A 22,147-nucleotide genomic window follows, 5' to 3' on the forward strand; every position below is an offset into this window, starting at 1 on the left:
CTATAGCCAACTGACATGTACTAATATTCTTGGAAGATAAACTTTTCTGTAAGCAGCAATGATTGTTGGAGGAGCATGTCATCAGATCAATAAAAGTTGCAATCCCCTTCTCCATGGCATTGCTGAGGCTGCACTTAGACTGTGTCTCCTCTGGTTAACTCTGCAGTTAAAGAAGAATGTGAGGAAACCAGACAAGAAGAAAATCCAATGGAGGATTACCAAATTGGTCAGAGAATGGAGAATGTGACCCACAGAGCAACACAGAGGGAGCTGGGCTTGTTTAATCTAGCAAAGAGGAGGGGGATTGTATAGCTATCTACWATAACTACTTGAATGGTATTTACAAGGATGTTGGAACAAGACATTTCTCTGTAGGGCAGAACAAGGGGCAATGGCCACAATTGAAGCTTGGCGAGTTCAGATTGGACATTAGGAAAAAAAAMGTCTTCACCAGGAGGTTGATGCAATAGAGAAACAGGTCGGCAGAGAAGTGGTAGATTCTCTATCCTTTGAGGTTTTAAAGATTTGGCTTGACAAAGCCATGGCTGACTGATCTAGTGTTGGCATCAGTCCTGCTTTCAGTGGAAGGATGGAGTAGATGATATCCAGAGCTCCCTTCCAACTGGCACCTCCATGATGCTGTCAGTGTATGAAGCTAGATTTTTATTTCAGGTGCAGGAAACTTAACACTGCTCTTCCATAGTTGGGGCTCTGATCCTTTTGAGTTATGCCTGATGATAGAACCTTGGATTCACTGCTGGAAATCCAGGAAGATAACATTAAAGCATACTCTCACTGTGGATAGGCTAGCACCTTGCAGGAGTGTTCTTGAAGGGTGTAGAGGAAATCACTTAAACTCCAGCCAAAAAACTCGAGAAGGGTTACTGGCCTTCACAGTTGTACCCACTGTGTAATGTGTAAATGGCAGGAGAGAGATGCCTTGTCTGTACCACCATCTACAAGCTGGATCACATGGGTCATGAAGTGACATGTGAAAGTAGGCCRGTGGGTCCCACTGTTGCTTCTGAGAGTGGGATAGAAGCAAAGCGGCTTGAGGGTAGATTTTGAAAGGTGATCAGTGTCTGTGCACATCCACTTGTGCCCAGTGGGATTTTCAAGCCTTTAAATACCTGCCCCTCTTGATTGACTAAAATAATTTCTCCTTAGTTTTTGCGTACATAGCACATAGAAAATCAAAGTGCATTGGATTCATTCCCACATCTAGGAATCACACCCAGAGATCCAGAACCAGCTTGTGAGCAGTGTGAGCTGATTTCTTGACAGTTTGCTGAAAGAGGCAACCCTGGCTTTCCCTGCTGCATGCATTCCTGCACCTCTTTCCTGTGAGAATCGTGTACAATTAGGCAAGCTGCTGGTCTGTTCAAATCAATGTAAAATCTCATCTTCAAAAGGCTTTGATCACCCCATGTACAAACCCTCTTCTCCATGGGCAAGGGAGATCTTCCTGCATAACAATTTTTCGGGTCAGGCAGAAAAGCCTTAAAGCAGAAGGAAAAGCCTTCATATAGGATCACTGCAAGGCAGAGAAGGTCTCCAATTAAGGTTTATTACCTCATTGCACTTGGATTTCTTAACTCTAAAGTCCTTGAGCTTAGCATCTTCTTATGATAGTAGGAGAGGGCAAAGACAGAAAGAATCATTTTCCATGTACCCTTCTTAATCCACAAATTATACCTTATGTCCTCTAATACAGACCTCTATTCTTTGGAGTCTGGGTTAGGACAATGAATAAGAGCTATATCTTGCTGCCACTTGCAAGGGTAATAATTACCAGAGCTATTGATCCYCTGACTGCCAGAAGTCAAGAAGAATTTTCTCTCCATGACACAACATTATCCATCGTAGTGCATTATGTGGATTTTCACCTCCACTCGGAAGTAAGTAGCATGGCCTCCATTAGACACCAATAAGTTATCCAGACATACTAGTAACCTGATCTGGAACAAAAACCAGTACAGACAAAGCAAGACACGTATCACATCTGTTCTGATGTGTTAGGATAACTGCTACTCCATGGAACTGGTTAATATGTTACATGCTGTTAACAGGATGAACTTTTGGCAGCTTCCCGTCATGTTACCGTCCCTGTTTCAGTCAGGGTGAAGGTCAGATTATCTCAGAGAGGTGATTGTCCAGTTACTCTCTGGCCCCTCTTCTCGGCATAGCCCTGATGAGACCAGGAATGCAGAACACAAAAGATTACAGAGGATGGAGGGGGAAAGGTTTTTGCAAAGTTTACGTTTGTCATTTTAAGGTCCAGCAGGAGTGCTCTAGCCATCATGCCCATAAGTGGGAGTTGGGTATACAATCAGTTTACAAACACCAGATCAGCCTTCTGCTCTCAGGTTGAAGGAAACGTCTTTCCTCCTCCAGTAGCCTCCATGGTCAGTGTAGTGGCCAGTTTCATACACAGAGCTCTGCCAGAAATGGAGGTCTTCCTCTTCTCCTCTGTTATTTTCTCTTCTTTTCTTTAGCTACTATCCTTCCTCCTCTGTTACTGCCCCCCCCCCCCAAAAAAAAAAGAGACAGCTTCAGACTGTCAGGCTCCCTTCCCCCCTCTTCCCTAATGCCTGGCCTTTTGCTGGGAATTCAGAGCTGCTAGTTCCAGCTCCTCCTTACATTCCTCTCCCCATTTCCAGATGGGCCCTAGTCTCCAGCCCTTATCTCCTCCAGCCAATGGGCTATTTGCTGTGGAAACTATAAAGGGGTTGATCCATGAGAGAGCAGAGGAGCAGTACAAGGTGCAGAGAAACAACAGCAGTAGACCAGGCTGGTATTTGCTTGACTCACCACATCCTGCTCTGCACCATGAGGAAGGATGGGCAGCCCAGCAAACTAAGCATCTTCCTCCTTCTCCTCTTCTTCCTCTCTGGAAACACCTCTCCCACCACAGAACCGTAAGCTAAACATGGGGTTCTTTGGACAGACAGGAGACCTAAATAGTATTCTTGACTCTGTCCTCACTCAGTCTGTCATTTTTTTGCTAGCTTTTTTTATCTGGGAATAAAGACAATAGAGCTGGGTAAAATRTTTTCAGCAAACAGGAGTTCCAGTGTTTCAAAGGTGCCCAAAACAGTCTGTGCAATTGGGTATCTGTAAATACCTTCAACTGAAAAAAAAAAGAAAAAAGAAAAAAGAAAAGAAAAGGAAAGAAAGAGAGAGAGAGAGAGAGAGGGAGAAAGTTCTATAATAATACCTTTTGCTGCTTAAGGAAATGGTTTGAAAACATTTCAGCAAAACTTTCTCTTCAATATTGAGCCTGTGGTTAAAAAGAGCCTTTTTATAACTGTTATACACACAGCCAGATTTTCTTAAAAGAGAATTTTTTGCATTTTCTTTTTAAGACAGTGAAAGGCTTCACTTTGGGTTGACTCCCTACCGCCAGGTCATAATGTCCAGGGGAAGGGAATGTTTATTTGTTTCACTGATAACAAGAAAAAAGGAACAAATAACAGATCTGAAATGACTAAATTCTTTTTTTATTTATATATTTCAATTCAGCCAATGGAGTGAAAATGGATTATGTGACACTGTTAAAACAGACGTATGACTGTTAAGGTCTGTGAGGTGCTAGCAGACTGCAAAGGTGGTGTATTGTAACACATCATTTCTTCACTCTCTTTTGCCTGTACCTGCTTGTGTATGAAAGAGTGTGTGTGTATATGGCTGGAGCAGCGCACAAGGGGTTCTGACAATCCCTGTTCTGACAATCTGATCAGGATTTTTGGCAATGTTCCTTCCTCCCTGGCAAAGTAAGGCTGTGCTGCAGCATTTGGTAAACAGATGGCAAAGTCAAGAGCCAGAGGGTCAGAGCTTTCTCCCTGCAAACTGACTGAAGGATATGAGTGCTGTGCCAGGGCTTCCCCTAGCCTCCACTGTGAATGTGCTTCATTACTACTGAGATGTTGAGGGCTCTTCTCCCAGCCACTCACTGCTCTGGGAATGCCAGCAACTACTGAAAAGGCCAGCCTAGCTCATCCAAAAGGAAGCATTATTTTCATTAGGAGATTCAGGTTTGATTCACAGATGCAGGGCTGTGCACCATGACACCGTTAGTAAGTTACTAACGCTCAGCTACAACCAGGACTGGATAAGGCAGAGCAGGCCCCCCTCGTGCAAGCTGAGCCCGAGGGGAGTTGCTTGCTCAGTGAAAAAGTAAACTTGCTCCAGCATTTTTGTTTAAGATATGGCACCACGCTGTGGCCATTTGGGATCTCTGCAAGAAATGGGAATAATGCTGCAGACAATTTGCAGAATGGAGTCAATGCCATTTATTCACGAGCATTTGTGCAGCTCCTGAGTCCTACTAACATTGTCTAGCAATCGACTTTTTGCTCTTCTCCATACTGTCAGCATTTAGGATCCCAGGAGGAAGTGCTACTGTTGTGCCAAAATCTGATATCCCTTCCAGACATTTGCTTTGAGAATTTCTAACTGTATTTTACTTTCGAGCTTGGCCCCTCTGCTTTCCCCCGATGTTAGAGACATGATGGAAAGCTTGTTACACTCCTATAAATTCCACCTCTCTCTGTATAGTGAAGACTGCAGTCATTAGATGATTAGACTGGTTTACTTGCTCTTTTGGTACAGCTCCTGTTACCTCTTATTGCTCCTTTGCTTCTCCCTCTGTGCTTCTGTGTTTGACGAGTGCTTCCCCTTCTTCCTAGGCAGTACATGGTGCTACTGCCCTTTCTGATATCCACTGGCACCCATGAGAAGATCTGCATTCAGTTGACCCACCTGAATGAGTCTGTGACGCTGAGTGCGACACTGGAGTACCAAGGGGAGAACAGGAGCTTGATTGATGAAGTGATGTCAGAGAAGGACGTGTTCACCTGCATCCCATTTTCAGTGAGTATCTGATGCTTGTGGGCTGACTGCTTGTGTCAAGGATAAACTAAGGCTCTGAGTAGGAAGGGAGAGAGTGACCCTGTGTAGGTGTTCACTTCCCTCTGGATCACATTTAGATTCATCCTCAACACCTTCTTATAGCTCTCCTTAGCATCCTGCCTGAATGGGAAATGCTGAATCTTGGAAAGCCAGCCCCTCTCTAGAACAGGAGCAGAAGAGGCCAGGAGAAAGAAGTGGATGTAGTTTTCACACTTCTGATGGCTGTTTGGTGAAATGTTGCTCAGATTGTTCTTCACACGATCTTTCAGCAGCCACAGACTGTCATATGGGGGTCTTCAGTCTGGGATAGAGCTTTTATATCTAGAATGCCTTTTGCATTGAGGTTACAGTACACTGAATTAATGTGAGAACATGGGGATATAATTGCCTGTGCTTCAAAAACAAGGAAGCAGGGAAATCATGCCTTAATGGAACTGAGAGCCCCAAGGACTATAACAATAGTCCTGGGCAACCAGGATAGTTAGTCATCTGACTCAGACAACAGATTATCTCTTTGGCCCGAAGGCTGAAGAACTGGCCTTCAGGACACTTACTTAATATGTTGGCTGAGTTTATCAGATACAGATTGAAGACTGAATTTGCCGTTTAGAGAGAAGTGTGCAGGGTCTGTTATTTCTRGTTTGGAAAAGGAAAACTTCTGCGGGGACTAAGGACAGTATATGAGAGAAAAGAGGGATGATTCTATGTCTCCAGGGATAGCAAAAGGAAAAGGACAAAAACATTTTGGTCAAGGCAGTAATAACTTTTTAAAATTGGGTGGCAGGGTTGGGAGTTCATTTGCTGTGCAATACTTGAATAATCATTGCACAGCAGTAGGAATATGGGACAAGTAAAAATCAATCTCTTTTTCCTGATTCCAGTTCCCCTCACCTCTGCAGTGGGTCCATCAGGATTATGTCAGATCTATCATTTCACAAAGGCCAGTTCAGTTCAATAGGCCTTTACAGATAATCACTAACACAGTTTTCTTCTTACTATTCTCCAGCTTCCAAAATCAAATAACCAGTCACAAGTTGCATTTATCACTGTACTGGTGAAAGGGTCAACACTGGAGTTCAGGAACCGCAAGTCAGTGCTGGTCAAGAATTCTGAAAGTTTAGTCTTCATTCAGACAGACAAACCCATCTACAAGCCGGGACAGACAGGTATCAGGGAATGGGTGGGCATTTACATTTAGAACAGAAATTCCTATTAAAACTATTGGGCTGTRCTGGTTGATGCAGATGTTGACAGTGCAGTCAACGAGGGTCAGAACAATAGTCTGTCATGACTGAAGTGTGTGTTTTAAATGCTCTGTGTGGAAATAAATTGAGGAACTGTAGGTAGACATATGTACCCAAAGGCACCTGCACAACTCCCTCTGCCTTTGGGAGCTCTGCCCATGCAATTTTAACCTATTTCCATACGATTTTGATTCCCTTTGCTAAAACCACCAAAACTAGAACAGTTGTTGGATATTTTTCCATTAGAAAACAGGGCCAAAGTTCAAGCTAGCTTATGAAATAGCTCTCAAACTGGCAGCTGATTTTGCTCACCGAAGACATAAGGTTAGGACTATAAAAGCCATTTCTTCTGGGCTATTCATCCCCTAAATTTGTCCTGGAGAGGGACTAATGTTCTAAAAGAGACACTGAATACCCTGTCTGTCCAAAACTAATAAGAACTTGCAAACAGTGCTGGAATGGTTTCCTTGCACTCATTCTTCCTAAGATGTGAGTCTAGGTTAGAACAAAATTGAATGTTAACTGCAATGTAAAAATGCATCCTTGCAGTTGATGTAGACAAATACAACCGAAGTGCCAACCTAAGTAACTTTGGTTGTGATTAGTCAGTTTCTGATGCCTGTGGTCAGTAAGGTATTCACACTGCCTGCGGACATACTCTTAGCATCCTGTTATTAATGTTATTTCTCACTTGGGTAACTTTCTTACCTGACTTAGCTTTCTAGTGAATGGAATTTCCTTAGAAAAGAATGACTCTGTTCTCTGTCGTACCATCTGTGTTTGCAACTGATGTTTTCTGATTGGTGACTGCATTGTGGAACCTCACTGTATGCCTTTCTCCACCAGTTCTGTTCAGAATTGTTTCACTGGATGAAAATTTCCATCCCTTGAATGAGGTGGTAAGTATGACACTTCTTTTCAATAGTTATTTGGCCTTAAGCCACACATGTGGGAAAAGGGAGGAAAGAAATGACATTTGGGGACATACCTCTTGCTATACTGAGGTAGTTATGCATTTCGTAGGCAGTCTTAGCTCATGTTRACCAGATCTCTTCAAATTTCTACATAAGGCTGCCTTCTGCATTCTTGGAAAGGTTTGAGAATGAAACTGCAAATGGACAATGCTCATGTAAACATCTCAGCAGTGAGCAAATCTGTCATTATCACAATGCACACATGGGCTTGGTTAGCCTACCCTAATTGGTATTCCAGATCATCCAGAGTTAGTAATTTCAGCTGACTTTTCTGTCTTAGTTGAATGTCTGAGACAAAGAAGTGCCCCTCCCTTGATGTACCTCATAATGGTCTGTGGCTCTATATCAGAGTGTTTGGGTGATCAGCTTGTTCACTGAAATGTGATGGTCATAGCCATGGTCATTTGATCATATTGGTTGCTCTCTTTTTAAATGAGAATTCTAAATACACTGTTTCATTCCTTCTCTTTCTAGTTTCCACTGGTCTATATTGAGGTATGTATGGACATTCAGTTCATGTTCAGATCTATCATACTTCAGCACGGGCTGCCTAGCTACCAGCTGCCTCAAGATGAATCTTGCCTGTATAGAAGGTCCATAACATTAATTTGAATATGCAAAACTTTAACTCATATGATGGCAACTATGTACTCCACACCAAAGTTACAGTAAATTCTGTTGTCCAGCCCTGGGCTCCCTACAGAGCTCTGCTAGAGCCCCTCTTTCCTGCCCTGCAGCCTTTTGCAACCCTGGGATTGGGCCTCCTCTCACCATCTTTGCCAGTGCTTTTTAGTTCTCATTGGAGCCACTCACTGTTGTCACAATCACCTTATGGTATTGTTTTCTGTAGGATCCCAAGAAAAACCGTGTATACCAGTGGACAAAGGCAGAGTTAAAAGGAGGGTTAATCCAGATGTTCTTCAATCTCACCTCTGAGCCCATCCAAGGGACCTACACAGTTGTGGCACAGAAGGCGTCTGGGAAGACAATCCAACATCGTTTCTCTGTGGAGGAGTATGGTAACTACTTCTGCAGTACACAGTTTCAAGTCCCTGGCAACTAACCCAGTGAGGCATGAAAATTCAGGTGAACAATGTAGTAGATCAGAGCAGGATACCCAGCATAGCTGAAAAAGTGTCTCTGTGTCTTCTTCCTCCCAAATATCATCCCCTTCTGAGGAGTGAAAACTGAAGAACTGAACTAGCACTCTCTGCTTCTCCCAAAGCCTCAGACCATGCAAGCATTCTTCCCCAGAGAAATCTGGCTACCCATCTCAGCAAGGGTTTAATCAGAGTGAGTGTACTTGGGCAGTCAGTGCTGGCAGTCAGAAGCTGCACCATCTTTGAGAGGTGGTTTAAAACCACAGCCCCATCTCCAGATAGTTCCACACCTAAGTGCCATGCTATGAGTCTGGGTCTCCCCTGTGTGAGTACCAAGCTCTGACCTTTTGGTTTAGGCCAGGGACATAGGTTCAGATCCTGCCTGCCCTTTTCCAGAAACTAAGCCTGTAGGTCACAGGTGGCCTTAGCCTTTCTCTGGTGCTCGGTGCTTTCTCCCCAGCACCAGCCCATCTGATTGGCTGGAAAATGGGATCCTGACCCCTACTCCCACACACAGAGTCACACAGACAGACACGCAGACACAGACACACACACACAGACACACACACACACACACACACACACACACACACACACAATGGCCCTTTCTCCTCATGCAACAAGCACAGCCTTCCTCAACCTCAGTAAGTCAGATGCAGCCCCGGTTACATGGTCTGGAATGATCTGGCTCATGCAGCAGAGATAAGACTTCTGAAAGTCCTTTGTCCTCTTTCAATTACATGACTGTTCCACTGCCCTGAATCCTTTCTAGTTTTCCCAAGACAGTCACCATCCACTTCCTTTCCTGCAGCTGGCTTTGGATGTGATGTCACCATGTAGTGAGTGGGTCACCAGAGAAGCTATGTATTTTTTTTCTGTTTTGCAAATTGAGTAAGATCTATATGCTTTGGAAATGCAGAGGCTAGACTGTGGTCTCAGCTCTGTGTGTCTGTGGGAGATTTCTGCTGACTAATTCTCTATTTAATTATATCCTACCTCTGTGGGACTGATAATCCATGAGCTACCTAAGAAGCTGCTGCATTTGRACAGTAATAATCCTGTCTTGATAACCTGGCACAGTGATCTGCTGAGTACTTGTGGCTTTCATTGATTTCAATGGGACTTGCAGGTGACCCAGGCTAGTTAGATATGAAAGGCTTTTAGGGCCTTAGTGAAAGCAGCCTCTGAGCAATCTTCTTGTCTCATTCCTATGTTATTCTCCATCACATCCACTTGTTCCCGTGGGTTCTGCTGCAGTGCTGCCGAAATTTGAAGTAACAGTGAAAATGCCAAGGGTGATCACCATTCTTGATGAGCAGCTGAAGGTGACAGTTTGTGGTCTGTGAGTCTCATTTCAATCTTTTTCAATCCCAATTGGGGTACTGAGATGTGATACTTTATTATTTTTATCAATAATTTTTGTGGGGAGGAAATAGACAGAGAGGTGTGAAGTCACAGGTCCAAATGGACTACATCTACCATTAATAAAAAGGCTTTGTAACAACTATTGTTTGGGGTAATTTGACTGTAATGTGTAAAAACATCCATTGTTTTTCTGTTTATTGTTTTTTTTTATTTTTTTACATATTTACTAACATAAGAATCCTAGAGTATTTAAGACTGACTGCAGTGCTAAGGAGGAGGTTTTCAGTACAGTTTAATTGGGAAAGACAATTTAAGCATGACTTCTGTCATTGTTGAGGGGAAAGTGATGGAGCTGTCCTATTTCCTTCAGACCACCTCATTCAGTTCTACATGGTGTGTTCCCAGCATCATAAAAAGAGAGTCCCAGCAGGTGCTGCAAACTGAGGTGAAAGAGACAGGGCAAATACACACATAAAATAGTTGTATCAGAATGAGGTGGTGGTGTAGATACTTGCAACATATTCTGTAAGACAAAGTCTGTTCTCCATTAAATAAACATTATGGTATTTAGTTTCTACAGACTTATGTTTTATTCCCAGAAGGGAAATCATGACTATAAGATCCAGAGTTCCTGCCCCCATTGCGATGCTTGATCCTAAAATGCTATCAAATTTGTTGCCATCTTATACTTCTAGTGATGACCCTGATGTGTCCTGGAGGTAGTTCCAGGTCCTGGCTCCCCTAGGGGTAGGCTAATCATTTTTATCCATCCCTCTTACATTCCTAATGGTTATGCTTTTCTTTCAATGCTCCTTGCTGGTAGATACACCTTTGGAAAGCCTGTTCCTGGCCTTGTGAGCTTCCGTGTATGCCGGAATTTTGAACACCCAGCCACCACCTGCTATGGTGAAGAGGCAAAGGCCGTGTGCGATGAATTCTCTGGGCAGGTGAATAATGATTACTCTTGGGGGCAGGGTGATAGGAGAAAATATTGTGTACTGAACGTGTCCTGTATGCAGAGGTTTTGCTCTGRTGGAGTATATACCAGCATGAATGTGCAGAGGGGAGAAACTCTAAGTAATTTAAGGAAGACTGAAAGAAGAAAAAAGACCAGATGCAAGATAAAATGTRTAAAAATAAGGAGAGGGTTTGTGCAATCGCAGAATCACAGAATGGTTGAAGTTGGAAGGGACCTCTGGAGAGCATCTAGTCTGCCCCCCTGCTCAAGCAGGGTCACCTAGAACGCATTGCACAGGATCGTGTCTAGGCAGGTTTTGAATATCTCCAGAGAAGGAGACTCCACAATAAGAAGGATATGTGTTGGCAAGAAGCCAATGGAGAAGGAAAATATGAAAGAAACAGTAAAAGTTTAGAATTGGAATATAGAGAGTATCAGGAAGAAGTGAAATAAAATAAGCATAAATAGTGAGAGCAGAATTGGGGTTTGCTTACACTAGAGACAATGTGTGGGTGTGTGTTTGACRCAAGAAAAAAACAGAAACGGGAGGGATGATGCAGTTAGAGCAAGGAGGAAAGCATTTAGTAGCATTGATTAGAACAGACAGACAAGAAACAAAAAGTTCACTCTTCAGGCTAAGAGCAAAATAGAAGCTGGTTTGAAGCATAGGCAAATGCAACAGTGCTAGCTTCACTGATAGAAGTTAGTGTAATAATAGCTTTGGAAAAGTGCTAGGACAAGTGAACAAGCAGAAGACATGCCTGTAGTCCTTGGGGCTTTCTACAGCATTATCCCTACAACCCTGTCACTGCTATTGTTATCCATGCTAAAAAAGAATTAGATCAGCAGTTCTAATCTCTGTTCCAAGCAGCCTTTCCCTTTACTGTGGAGACCTGCCTTTTAGGTAAAGACGCTGAAGATAGGCAGCAAGCTTTGGAAACCTGTCATCTTTTTGCTGCACTTACCTAGGCTTTGGCTTATCAGTCATACTGCTTTTGCATTTTAAGCCAGCAACTATGTTCTAATGTGCCTGATATCTGGCAAACATTTCCTCTGTGACATATACCTGAATAATTCCCTATGTTTTTATATCAACTATTTGGAATTTCAAATTTCACAAACACGCACATACACAAATATCTCCTAAGTTCCAAGCCTGGTAAACAATTTGCTCTGATGTTTCTCTGAATGCTCCTTGCCAAGTTATATTCTTTTCCAGTCTTGCTAAAAAGTAATGAAGAGAATGTCCAGTAAAGTTATGGGCTTCTCTTCCACCTCAAGGCAGTACATGGGTTCATTAAGTTGTATAAATGTTATGTACGTGAGATGATAAAAATCTTGTTTGTTTTTCTCCAACAGACAGATAACCATGGCTGTGTTTCTAAAGTGGTAAAGACCAAGTTATTCCAGCTCAAGAGAACTGGATATCAGAATAAGCTCCATGTGGAGGCTAAGATGAAAGAGGAGGAGACAGGTATGAATCATTTGGGTCAAAAAGCTGTGTAAGCAGCTCAGAAGCAGACCAGCACAGGTGCCTGCCAAGTAGGGTAGGGACAAAAACAGACTCACAGTTCTAGAATCCTAAAATTTTCCTCCTTGGAGTAGATGAACRTGAATAGAATTGCTTGTCCAGCAAAGAAGAGTTGGCCAGGAGGCACAGTAATTCTGGTCGGGCAGAGGTAAATTAATTCTTGATGATTCTTCCTGCAGGAGTGGAGTTGACTGGAGCAAGCTTCTCTGAGATCACAACTACAATTAGCAAAATCACCTTTGAGGAGACAGATTCCCATTACAAACCTGGAATCCCCTTCTTTGGGCAGGTAGGGAAACCATAAAGAGTGGAATTTCATGAATGCCAATCATGCTACTGAACCTGCTGAATGGATACATGGCCTCCTCTATGAAAGATGCTCGACCTCAGTAAATCCTGAGGACCTCCTCTCCTCTGCCAGCTCTGGAGTAAGGGTACAGCAACTGAGAGCACAGACCTCATTCTGCTTACCTCTCTGTCCTTGGCTTCCTACTTTTAAGGCAAGTCAAGATTCTGCTTTATGGTGTCCTCTTGACCAGGAAGTCTAACAGCTGTGAGGACATGTCATCTCCATGTCCACTACTCTAACCCAAGGTTGGAGATAATAAAGGTCCAAAGAGATAGGATTCAGAAAGTTTGCAGCTCTCTGAAAAAGATAGGTCATGCGCATGTAAAGTATAGTGAAGGCTTCCCTGTCTGGCATGGACCCAACACTCTTAGCYTTGTGGCATATCTATCTGCTCAGCTGGCAGGTATTGTTTTTCTCCTATACTAAGCTGTTTTTACTCCTCCAGGTGAAACTAGAGGATGGCTCTGGTATTCCAATTGCCAATGAAACCATAAAGATTTCTTTAACTGGAGGCCAGGAGACCAACTACACGACAAACGAAGAGGGCCGAGTGTGGTTTGCCCTAAACACCTCCATGTTTGACTTCAATTCTATTGGAATTAGGGTGAGTCTTGGCAGCCAAGGAGGTGAWGAAGTGATCAGTAGGCTAAAAGAGTAGTAGTGCTAGTGTTTGTACTATATATGCGAAAGAGCTTACCTTCTTRTTCCTGGTTGTTCGTGACAGCCTTGACATCAGTGTGGTGGAAGTAGCCATACAACAAACCAAGTTTCCATGTGACAACTGTATTTAGCTTTTAGCTACTCAATTTCTACTTGGCTATAGCACTAYAGAGTTGGAAGGAATACAGAAGATACAGTCTATTCTGCTTCAAGGRATCACTAACCCTACCTAGACAAATCTGCCTCAGGGTAGTCTATCCTATTTTTTAAAAAAACGCCCATTGTAGTGATTCTGTGGTTATTATATTCTTCAACACCATTAACAATAATGAAAAGTATAAATCAACTTCTTTTACATTAAACTAACAGTGAATTAGGCTAGGATATTCTGGTAAAGAGCTCTTGAGCTGTTACTAATAATAAATAAACAAATAATACATACAGCTTGTTTGAGCAAAACCCCAGGTTCTCTGACAGGGAGATCATTCACAATGATTTGCTGAGGATGCCCCATTGCCTTGCATCTTCCAAACCTATTTGGTTTTTCTTTTTATTATTTTTTTTGGTAGACTATTTGTTCTTTGTAGTTTATCTGTTTTTTAATACAAGAAATAGCAAACCTTTAATATCGGGCCATGAAATTTGGCTCCAGTTCGKCACTCTGTAGTTGAAAATCTGTGTAAATATTTTCTCCTTTTCCAGGCAACTCACAAAACACAGCCCTACTGCTATGACCATTCCTGGGTTATTCCATACTATGAACAAGGTTATCTCCAAGTAGAGCGCTTTTACTCCCCCAGTAAGAGCTTCCTCAAAATTGAGCCCAAGTCTGAGACACTTAGCTGTGGCTGCACCACGGAGGTACGAGTGCACTATATCCTTACACCAGAGGGCATAGGAGAAAAGAAGAAAATCRTCTTTTACTACCTGGTAAGCTGGCATCTGCCAAACAATCAGATTATCATTGGTAGCTGTAGCAGGGCAGAGATGGAAATTGTGGTTTGAGGCAGCAGGCTTTAAACAGTTTCCCATCATCTTTCACATATTCTTTTCCCAGAAAAAGAGGGCCTGGGTTAGGAGGAAAAGAGGGAGGATGTCACACTGCCTCTGTGATGAGCACTGGGATTCCGCTGCAGAAGGGCAGAGAACAGCTGAGCAGGAAGCAACCAGCAGAAACAGTTTGGTTGTTGCCCTCTCAGGTTCCATGTCTTTAAGGTCTGGCTTACGCATAACCTTAATCACAGGAGTGTTTCACCTTTTGTTTAGGTGATGGCCAAAGGAATCATTAAGCGAGCAGGCACAAACACTCTGGATTTGGACCATGAAAGTGGTGAGTTTCCTTCACCCCTCAAATTATGTCTGTCCTAGGAGGCTGTGTGACTGTGGCAGATACACAGGCTGTTTCCACATGCAGTTCAGGGGTCTGCATCTCCTTGTCCCCTAAGACAGAAGTGTGAAGGCTTTCTTTTCTCTACTTTTATTTTGGGCTTTGCACAGACTTTGCTCTAATGCCATGTGCCAGCTCTCTTTCTTCTGGTCACTGCATTCCTTGGGGCTCCTCAATGTTTAGGACACCCAGTTTGATGGTCTGATTATAGAAGCTGGACCAAAAGTCAGCATGCTTGTGGAATGGAAAGTAAGACTGGAACCAGACCTTTTCAGTCAGACAGTGAGGCTTATACATCTCTGTGGGCATAAATGCATCCCACTTGGTGTTCTGGGGTTTTATCATGGCTAGGATGAGGTTCAGCATGAAGTCAAACCTAGAAATTTGAATGCTCCAAGAACAACTTTCCTGTCCATTAACTTGTTACTCTTGTTTTGTTTGCTAGCCAATGGGGTCTTCTTGCTACAGCTGCCTGTACAAGCTGACATTGCTCCAGTGGCCCAAGTACTTGTCTACACCATTTTCCCTAGCAGGGAGGTTATCGCTGATTCAACCAAGTTCAAGGTAGAAAGATGTTTCAGCAACAAGGTAAGTGTTCACTTCTTGAGGAAGCAACTGTCAGACTGAAGTCTAGACAAGCTCATTTATTTAGATTTATCATCCCATGACAAACCACCTATTAAAATTTCTAGGTAGCTTCATTGCTTACTGCTTGTGCTGGCTTGGAGATCAGCTATTGGGAAAAGGTGCTAGCAGAGACCAYATAACTAAAACTCCTCTTTACAACAAGACACACCCACTGATCTTTCTGCTAGCCCAGTAGAAGAAAAAAGGAGACCACTTACATGCTTTTTAGTCATACTGCAGCCCATGTGTTTGATTCCTCTTCCTGCAAATTCATTCCAGCCACAGAGTAGCAGCTTGTGTGGTCATGGAGTGCAAGTAAACCACATGCAGCCTCAATCCAAGGAGCAGAGCTAGTACTTGTTGGATMTCTCATCTCCCCTACATTCTATCCACTCACTGTAATTTTTGATATGTGAAAATGGAGCTAAATCTTGCCTGCATATGCCTTCTGCATATGAACAATGAACAGTGCTTCAATAGCACTGGTAAGACTGAAAGAGGGCAGAAGGGAAAAAGCCTTCTGTTAACACATGTATCATGATTCCCTTGTGGCTCTACGAATTCCTCATGTAGAAGAGCAGAATGATGTATGAGCAGTCCTCAGAACAGAGAAGCCTCACAACTGCCCTGCGGAACTTCATAATGGTAGACAGGATACTGTTAATACAACCCCTTGTCCTGTTTGAAGCCAAGTTAAATGACTTCTTGAGATTAATGTCACTGTAGGACCTTGGTCACATGAACTTTGTTCATATCTCAGAGGTCAATCTCTGCACTATTGCTAGGTCTGGATGCAAGCTGACAAATGTCAAATGATTTATGTGTTTATATACTGTTTTCCTTTACAAAAGCTTCCTGGATTCAGAGCTGGTATCAGTACAGCTCGCCCTGACTTTGGGCCATAACTATGTTAGATGTTTTTTCCAGTAGCAATTTTACTGAAGCCCTTGTTCTGCCATTTCCTGAAGAATATTGCTTTCTTATTCACAGTGTTGTGAGACTGCCCTGGGAGAAATGGGAGTGTCAGCAGAAGGCATACTGTGATTGGAATGATTGAACACCAGGGGTTGTGGTTGGAACATCAGGGACACTGGCAGTTTGTCCTGCTTTGTAAGGGAATCTGTTTATTCTGAGGATGCTTTGAAGGTTTTATGTCAGGGAAGAATTTGTGCTGTTGAGGAGAGAGAAGATTTATGCAGAATAGCTATCTTATTACAAACTCATGTGAGGTGATGATAAAAAGCAAATTATGCTAGCAAGAATTTGCAGGGAGCATCTATTGTGGCATTCTTAAGGTTAGAACTGATGCATCCAACTGAAGGGAAAAATCTTGCAAGGCTTAGGTTATCCAAGACATAACTTTTCCTGTGGCTATAGGTGGACTTGAGCTTCTCTCCTTCCGAAGGCCTGCCTTCTTCTGACACACACCTGCTGTTCAGAGCCTCTCCAAACTCCCTCTGTGCTGTCCGAGCTGTGGACAAGAGTGTTCTCCTCATGAAGCCAGAGGCCGAACTGTCACCCTTCTCTGTAAGTGCTAAGTCTGTGCACTAACTCAGGGCCTGGTCAGAGCAAGAACAAGCCAGTGTTCGGGTGAAAACAGTAATCAATCCTTCTTGTCCGTGCTGTCACGGGAATGTTCTCCTGACATGTTTCTCATCTTTCTTCAATGGACAGAAGGAACTGGCCAGCAGATGTTTCTTAAGCATTTTACATGGTTGTAGAGGTAGTAATTGGGAAGCTCTTTCAATGGGGCTGATACTCCTGGCCCAAGCCAAAAACTGTCTTATGTTTAATGATAATTATTTAGTTATTCTCTCTGGTTATGGTTTTATTTTCTTGGAGTAGTGTCTGGAAGTGTCAGAGTTTACTCCCCTCATGCCAAGCAGGAAACAACAATCCATGAATACGGATAAAGGGCTGCAGCTAGGCCTGCCAGARTATATAATTATTAACATATCTGAGCCATAATAACTAAGCTAACATGCTATTCATAATAAAAGAAGGAATATCTCCAAATTTGGATCTACTTTTCTGGACTTTCAAATTCTCATTGCTCCTACCACAAGGAGGATCATGGTTGTATGAGTACATGTGCAGATGATGTGGCTGTTACGGTGCTTGCACCCATCTCCCTCAGCTGTATTTTGTGACAGTGGGCACTGAAAATGCAACTTACCTTGGCTCTTTCTGCCCAGATATATGATTTGCTACCAGTGACGGAATTACATGACTATCGCTATGGCTCACATATGATCTTGGAGGATCCCCAAGAGGACTGCATCCCTTTGAAGAAGATAATTCTGAATGGGATCACCTATTCTCCRGTAGTGGATGCAAATGAAGAGGACACTTACAGCATCTTAAAAGTATGGCTGTCTTCCATCGTTGGGGATTGGAGTGGGGGTAGGACTGAGGATTCTTAAGCCTTCTGTGGCAGCTRCAATATAACAAGGGAAGGGCTCATGAATCTGAGCAGTTGGACACTAATTTTTAKCCAGAGATGAGTTCAATGAGGGCCATAAGTTTCACCTGTCCTGCCAGCTTTGCCCCCGACTTGGTAGAAAAGAGATTCTGCCTATATGAGGTTTTCTTCTTACAGGAAAAACTTTGGAGTTGACTTAACATGAGGGTCTAACTGAAGACCTTGAAGTTAAATGTTCATGGGCCATTACAATTACCCCAAATAAGTCAATAGACCYTTGAGCTGCATCGTAGCCCAGATGTCTGCTTCCAGAGAGGAGTATTCATACCTAGTCTCTGGCTCATCCTGACTGCATGGCTGGAAGTGGACTGGAACCAGTGCCCTAGACAGGGGAATCCGTTTTTTGGTTGCTGAACCTCCTAGGCGCCAGGCTTGAGAGGATCAGCTCAAAGTCCAGTCCGTAGACAGTAATCAAGTTCTGCTTCTGAGATAATAAAATACCAGTGTCAGGTCTGTTGTGTAAACCTCAATAAGAATCAGAAGAAAACTCATGTTGCTTTTTTCTCCCATAGGAAATGGGTTTAAAGGTTTTTACAAATTCCAAGGTGAGGAAACCTTGGTATTGCAGCTCTGAGAATTTCGTATCTCTAGAAGCCGTCCCTGCAGCAAATATAATCCTGCCTGGAGCACCTATGCATGCACTCAGGACAAGCGGTAAAGGACCACAGCCTTGCTGTTGCTTCTGTTCTGGGCAGAGATCATGTCTGTATTTCAGGGTGGACACTCAAACAAGGGCTGGGGTTGTACATTGAACCTTTGGAAGCAGTACTGTTGTGGTGGGTCCACAGATGTCAGCTTCTGCGTGAATGCGAGGCATGTCTCTTGCTGGACTGTGGAAGCCTGCACATTAGCTTTGATTACTCCCCGTTAGAAGTCAGTAGGTCCAGATTGTTTTTAGAGGCTCTAATAGGGCACAAATATTACTGTACTACTGAATTCTCTGTTTACTAGCACTAGACTTTGCTTCCCAGCTGTTGCTTAAGGTGTCTCCAGCACCTTCTTCAGCCTGTCCTCGCTGAATCATCCTGTATTCTGAGAGGCCAAAACCAAATAAAGTAGATGAGAAAATTTTCAGTGACAAATACATAGGCTTCATTCCAGAGATTTAGAACCATAAGATGCAAGTGGCAGAAGCCTCAGCTAAAATGGACCATTCTATTTCGAAGGGCTGTCTTAATTCTTACACTGAAGATTTTTGGGAGGCAGAGTTGCCTATATCCTCCTTTAAAGTCTTAATCAGTGGGTTTATTAAGTGGTGCATGCTGTAAAATCTGAGTTATTTTTGCTGGAAAACTGATTCAGAGTCTTCTCTTGGCACGTGAACTTGCTCTTTGTAGATAATCAGTTTTATATCCATACATATTCAGTTTTAAGACAATTTCAGCTTATAACAGACTGTTGAAATGCAGGATGGATACTTTTTAATTATTTTAACTTGGAATAGATAGCATTGAGAAGACTGAAATACCTCATTTGTACAGGCAGACCACCTGTCATTCCTGCTGTCCTAGGAGCTATGTGATACAGTTCTGATAGCATCTTTCACTCTTTCTCCAAGACCTTCTCAGACACTGGAGGTACCCACTGATAGGATAATACGGATTCCTGCAACCTTCATGGCTTTTATCCAAATGTTGAAAGGAATTTAGCCTAGCTAACAATGACCAGAAATAGAGTTTAGCTCAAACACTTTGGCATGTGGAAAATGGGAACTTTTCATCTTTATTGATTTATTTGGGTGAATTTCTATTTTCTTTTGTCCAAGAGAAGCAAACGCAGCCCCTCTCACTCCACTTTCTTTCACAAACTGTTCAAAGTAAAACAAAAAAAATTTTTTTTTTCCACCAAAATTTCATCTCAAACTCAGAATATTTTCTTGGGAATAATTTTTGCATGTGAAAAATTCCTTATAGTCAAAAAAATCTACTTTCATCTCTCTTATTCCCAAATTTCAATATCATATTTTCAGTCTGTGCATCCCTCGGTCTTGTTATTTTGGAGGCCAGAGGTTTGATCGTAGAATCATAGAATCAGTAAGGTTGGAAGGGACCTCTGGAGATCATCTAGTCCAACCTCCCCGCTCAGCAGAGTCACCTAGAGCAAGTTAGACAGGGTTGCATCCAGGCAGGCCTTGAAGATCTCCAGAGAAAGAGACTCCACAACTTCTCTGGGCAACCTCTTCCAGTGCTCTGTCACTCTCACAGTGAAGAAATTCCCCCTCATGTTCAGCCGGAACTTCCTGTGGTTCGATTTTTGCCCCTTGCCTCTTGTCCTGTCACATGGCACAACTGAAGAGAGTTTGTCCCCATCCCCTTGACACCCTCCCTTCAGGTACTTATACACACTGATAAGATCCCCCCTCAGTCTTCTCTTCCCCAGCCTAAAGAGGCCCAGATCTCACAGCTGTTCCTCATAGGGCACATGCTCCAGCCCTCTGATCATCTTTGTAGCCCTACGCTGGACTCTCTCCAGTAGCTCCATGGCTCTCTTAGACTGGGGAGCCCAGGACTGGACACAGTACTTGACATGAGGCCTCAGCAGGGCTGAGTAGAGGGGCAGGATCACTTCCCTCGACCTGCTGGCAACACTCTGCCTAATGTACCCAAGGATACCATGGGCCTTCCTGGCCACAAGGGCACATTGCTGGCTCATGGYCAACTTGTCATCCACCAGCACTTCCAGGTCCTTCTCTGCAGAGCTGCTCTCCAGAAGGTCAGCCCCCAGCTTGTACTGGTGCCTAGGGTTATTTTTCCCTAGGTGCAGGACTCTGCACTTGCCCTTGTTGAACYKCRTGAGGTTCCTCTCCACACAGCTCTCCCACCTGTCCAGGTCTCTCTGAATGGCAGCACAGCCCTCAGGTATATCAGCCACTCCTCCCAATTTGCTATCATCAGCAAACTTGCTGAGGAGGCACTCTGTCCCCTCCTCCAGGTCATTGATGGAAAAGTTGAACAGGATGGGATGCAGTACTGAGCCCTGGGGGATACCACTAGCCAGAAGGGGGAGGAGGTTTTTCCAGACATAGTAACCCTGCAACAACCATTGCAACACAGGTTGTTCCATTGCTAGCTAATCTGATAGAATGGAAAAGGATGTCGTGCTAAGACAGTGTACCTGAAAGGGAAAGGGCTGCGGGCACAGAAGGTCATAAATGGCTTTGTGCTTTAACATGCTTACGTTAACTTAACATTATGAGTAGTTCTGGAGACCAATGGGAAATACTAGAGGGACAGCCCTTGCTAATAAATCCTGTCTCTGGTACTATTGGCTCACTGCTCACCAAGCATCTGATGCCAGCACAGCTTCTGACTACCACATAGATTGTCACTTTCTCAGACTACAGTTTCATGCTGGTGTAGATCTTTGGAGTTACTGGTAGTGGATTTCTTTTTCATCTCATCACATTCAGGTCCAGAGCGGGATAGACCGTATAGCACATTAAGTACTCCTGAGGAGCTAACAGAGACAGTTCGAAAGTATTTCCCAGAAACCTGGATTTGGAGTTTAGTATCTGTAAGGTGAGTGGTTTGTGCTTGTTCCCTCCTTCCTTTTTTTAATTAARTGAGTTTTATAAGGTGCAAACATGAATCTCACATGTTTTATAGGCCTTTCAGTTCAAAAAAAGTCTTTCATCATTTGCAGAGTTTACTTGGCAGTCCACTGAGATGGAATTACCTACARCTGTGGTTAGATTTGTGCAAGCAATGGCAGGGGGCTGGAAGGAGATGCATGGGAGTGGCCCTCCAATAACAAACATACTATGCCCCATCATTTACACAGGGAGTACTGTTTAGTAAGCTGAAAGGTATACAGATAGTAACATAAAAATCCCCACTCTAACCTTGCTCTCTGTCCCTCACCAGCTCAGAGGGAAATGCTGAACTGGATGTGACCATCCCTGACACCATCACTGAATGGAAAGCCAATGCATTCTGCACCTCGGCAAGTGCTGGCTTTGGCCTGTCTCCAACTGTGTCCCTCAAAGCCTTCCAGCCCTTCTTTGTAGAGCTCACCTTGCCCTACTCTGTGGTGCGTGGTGAGGCCTTCATGCTGAAAGCCACCGTTTTCAACTACCTGACAGCCTGTATCAGGGTAAGGGATGTTTATGTACTTATATGCCTTCTTGTACACCTCTTTCCTTCACCTACCCTCTATCTCATCTCTGAGTAGCTTATACCCCTCATTCCTGAAATTATTATAGCTCCCACATTCTCTGAACACCAAAATCCATCATTCAAGTTCCTCCTTCTCTGCTACGAGACTATTGCTGATTCTTCCTAGCTCCTTCATACRCTCTTGTTGACTCTCATGATCACCCCTCCCTGATTACATCTTTCTACAACTGACAGGTCAGTCTGACTCTAGCTCAATCTACTAATTTCCTGGCTACCGCAGTGGAAAAGGAAGAAGAATCTTATTGTCTCTGTGAGAATGGAAGAAAAACAGTGGCTTGGCTGGTGACTCCCAGATCTCTAGGTAAAAGCCTGAGTGCACTGAAATCTCTGCAGGGAGAAATAAAGCTTTGTCAAACATTTCTTTCTTTTTCTTTTTTTTTTTTT

The 22,147-nt window shown here is 43.3% G+C and overlaps 1 protein-coding gene across 1 annotated transcript in view; it reads left to right on the top strand.

Annotated features, from left to right (window-relative positions):
* Positions 1–2,768: 2,768 nt before the first annotated feature.
* Positions 2,769–22,147, top strand: part of A2M (alpha-2-macroglobulin) — a 32,518-nt gene continuing 13,139 nt past the window's right edge. Inside the window, exons 1-20 of the mRNA XM_085298881.1 lie at positions 2,769–2,918; positions 4,689–4,872; positions 5,918–6,077; positions 7,002–7,054; positions 7,604–7,624; positions 7,980–8,148; positions 9,487–9,571; positions 10,418–10,541; positions 11,912–12,026; positions 12,263–12,372; positions 12,878–13,036; positions 13,795–14,022; positions 14,359–14,422; positions 14,925–15,067; positions 16,484–16,633; positions 17,302–17,472; positions 18,101–18,242; positions 20,968–21,106; positions 21,452–21,680; positions 21,938–22,064. Of these exons, the coding sequence (XP_085155007.1) occupies positions 2,830–2,918; positions 4,689–4,872; positions 5,918–6,077; positions 7,002–7,054; positions 7,604–7,624; positions 7,980–8,148; positions 9,487–9,571; positions 10,418–10,541; positions 11,912–12,026; positions 12,263–12,372; positions 12,878–13,036; positions 13,795–14,022; positions 14,359–14,422; positions 14,925–15,067; positions 16,484–16,633; positions 17,302–17,472; positions 18,101–18,242; positions 20,968–21,106; positions 21,452–21,680; positions 21,938–22,064 (2,662 nt within the window). The 5' untranslated portion in view covers positions 2,769–2,829. The remainder of the gene's footprint in view (positions 2,919–4,688; positions 4,873–5,917; positions 6,078–7,001; positions 7,055–7,603; positions 7,625–7,979; positions 8,149–9,486; positions 9,572–10,417; positions 10,542–11,911; positions 12,027–12,262; positions 12,373–12,877; positions 13,037–13,794; positions 14,023–14,358; positions 14,423–14,924; positions 15,068–16,483; positions 16,634–17,301; positions 17,473–18,100; positions 18,243–20,967; positions 21,107–21,451; positions 21,681–21,937; positions 22,065–22,147) is intronic.

Source organism: Rhea americana, unplaced genomic scaffold, assembly GCF_003343005.1.
Source record: "Rhea americana isolate MKP2758 unplaced genomic scaffold, rheAme1 scaffold_142, whole genome shotgun sequence".
In the NCBI taxonomy this organism is placed as follows: Eukaryota; Metazoa; Chordata; class Aves; order Rheiformes; family Rheidae; genus Rhea; species Rhea americana.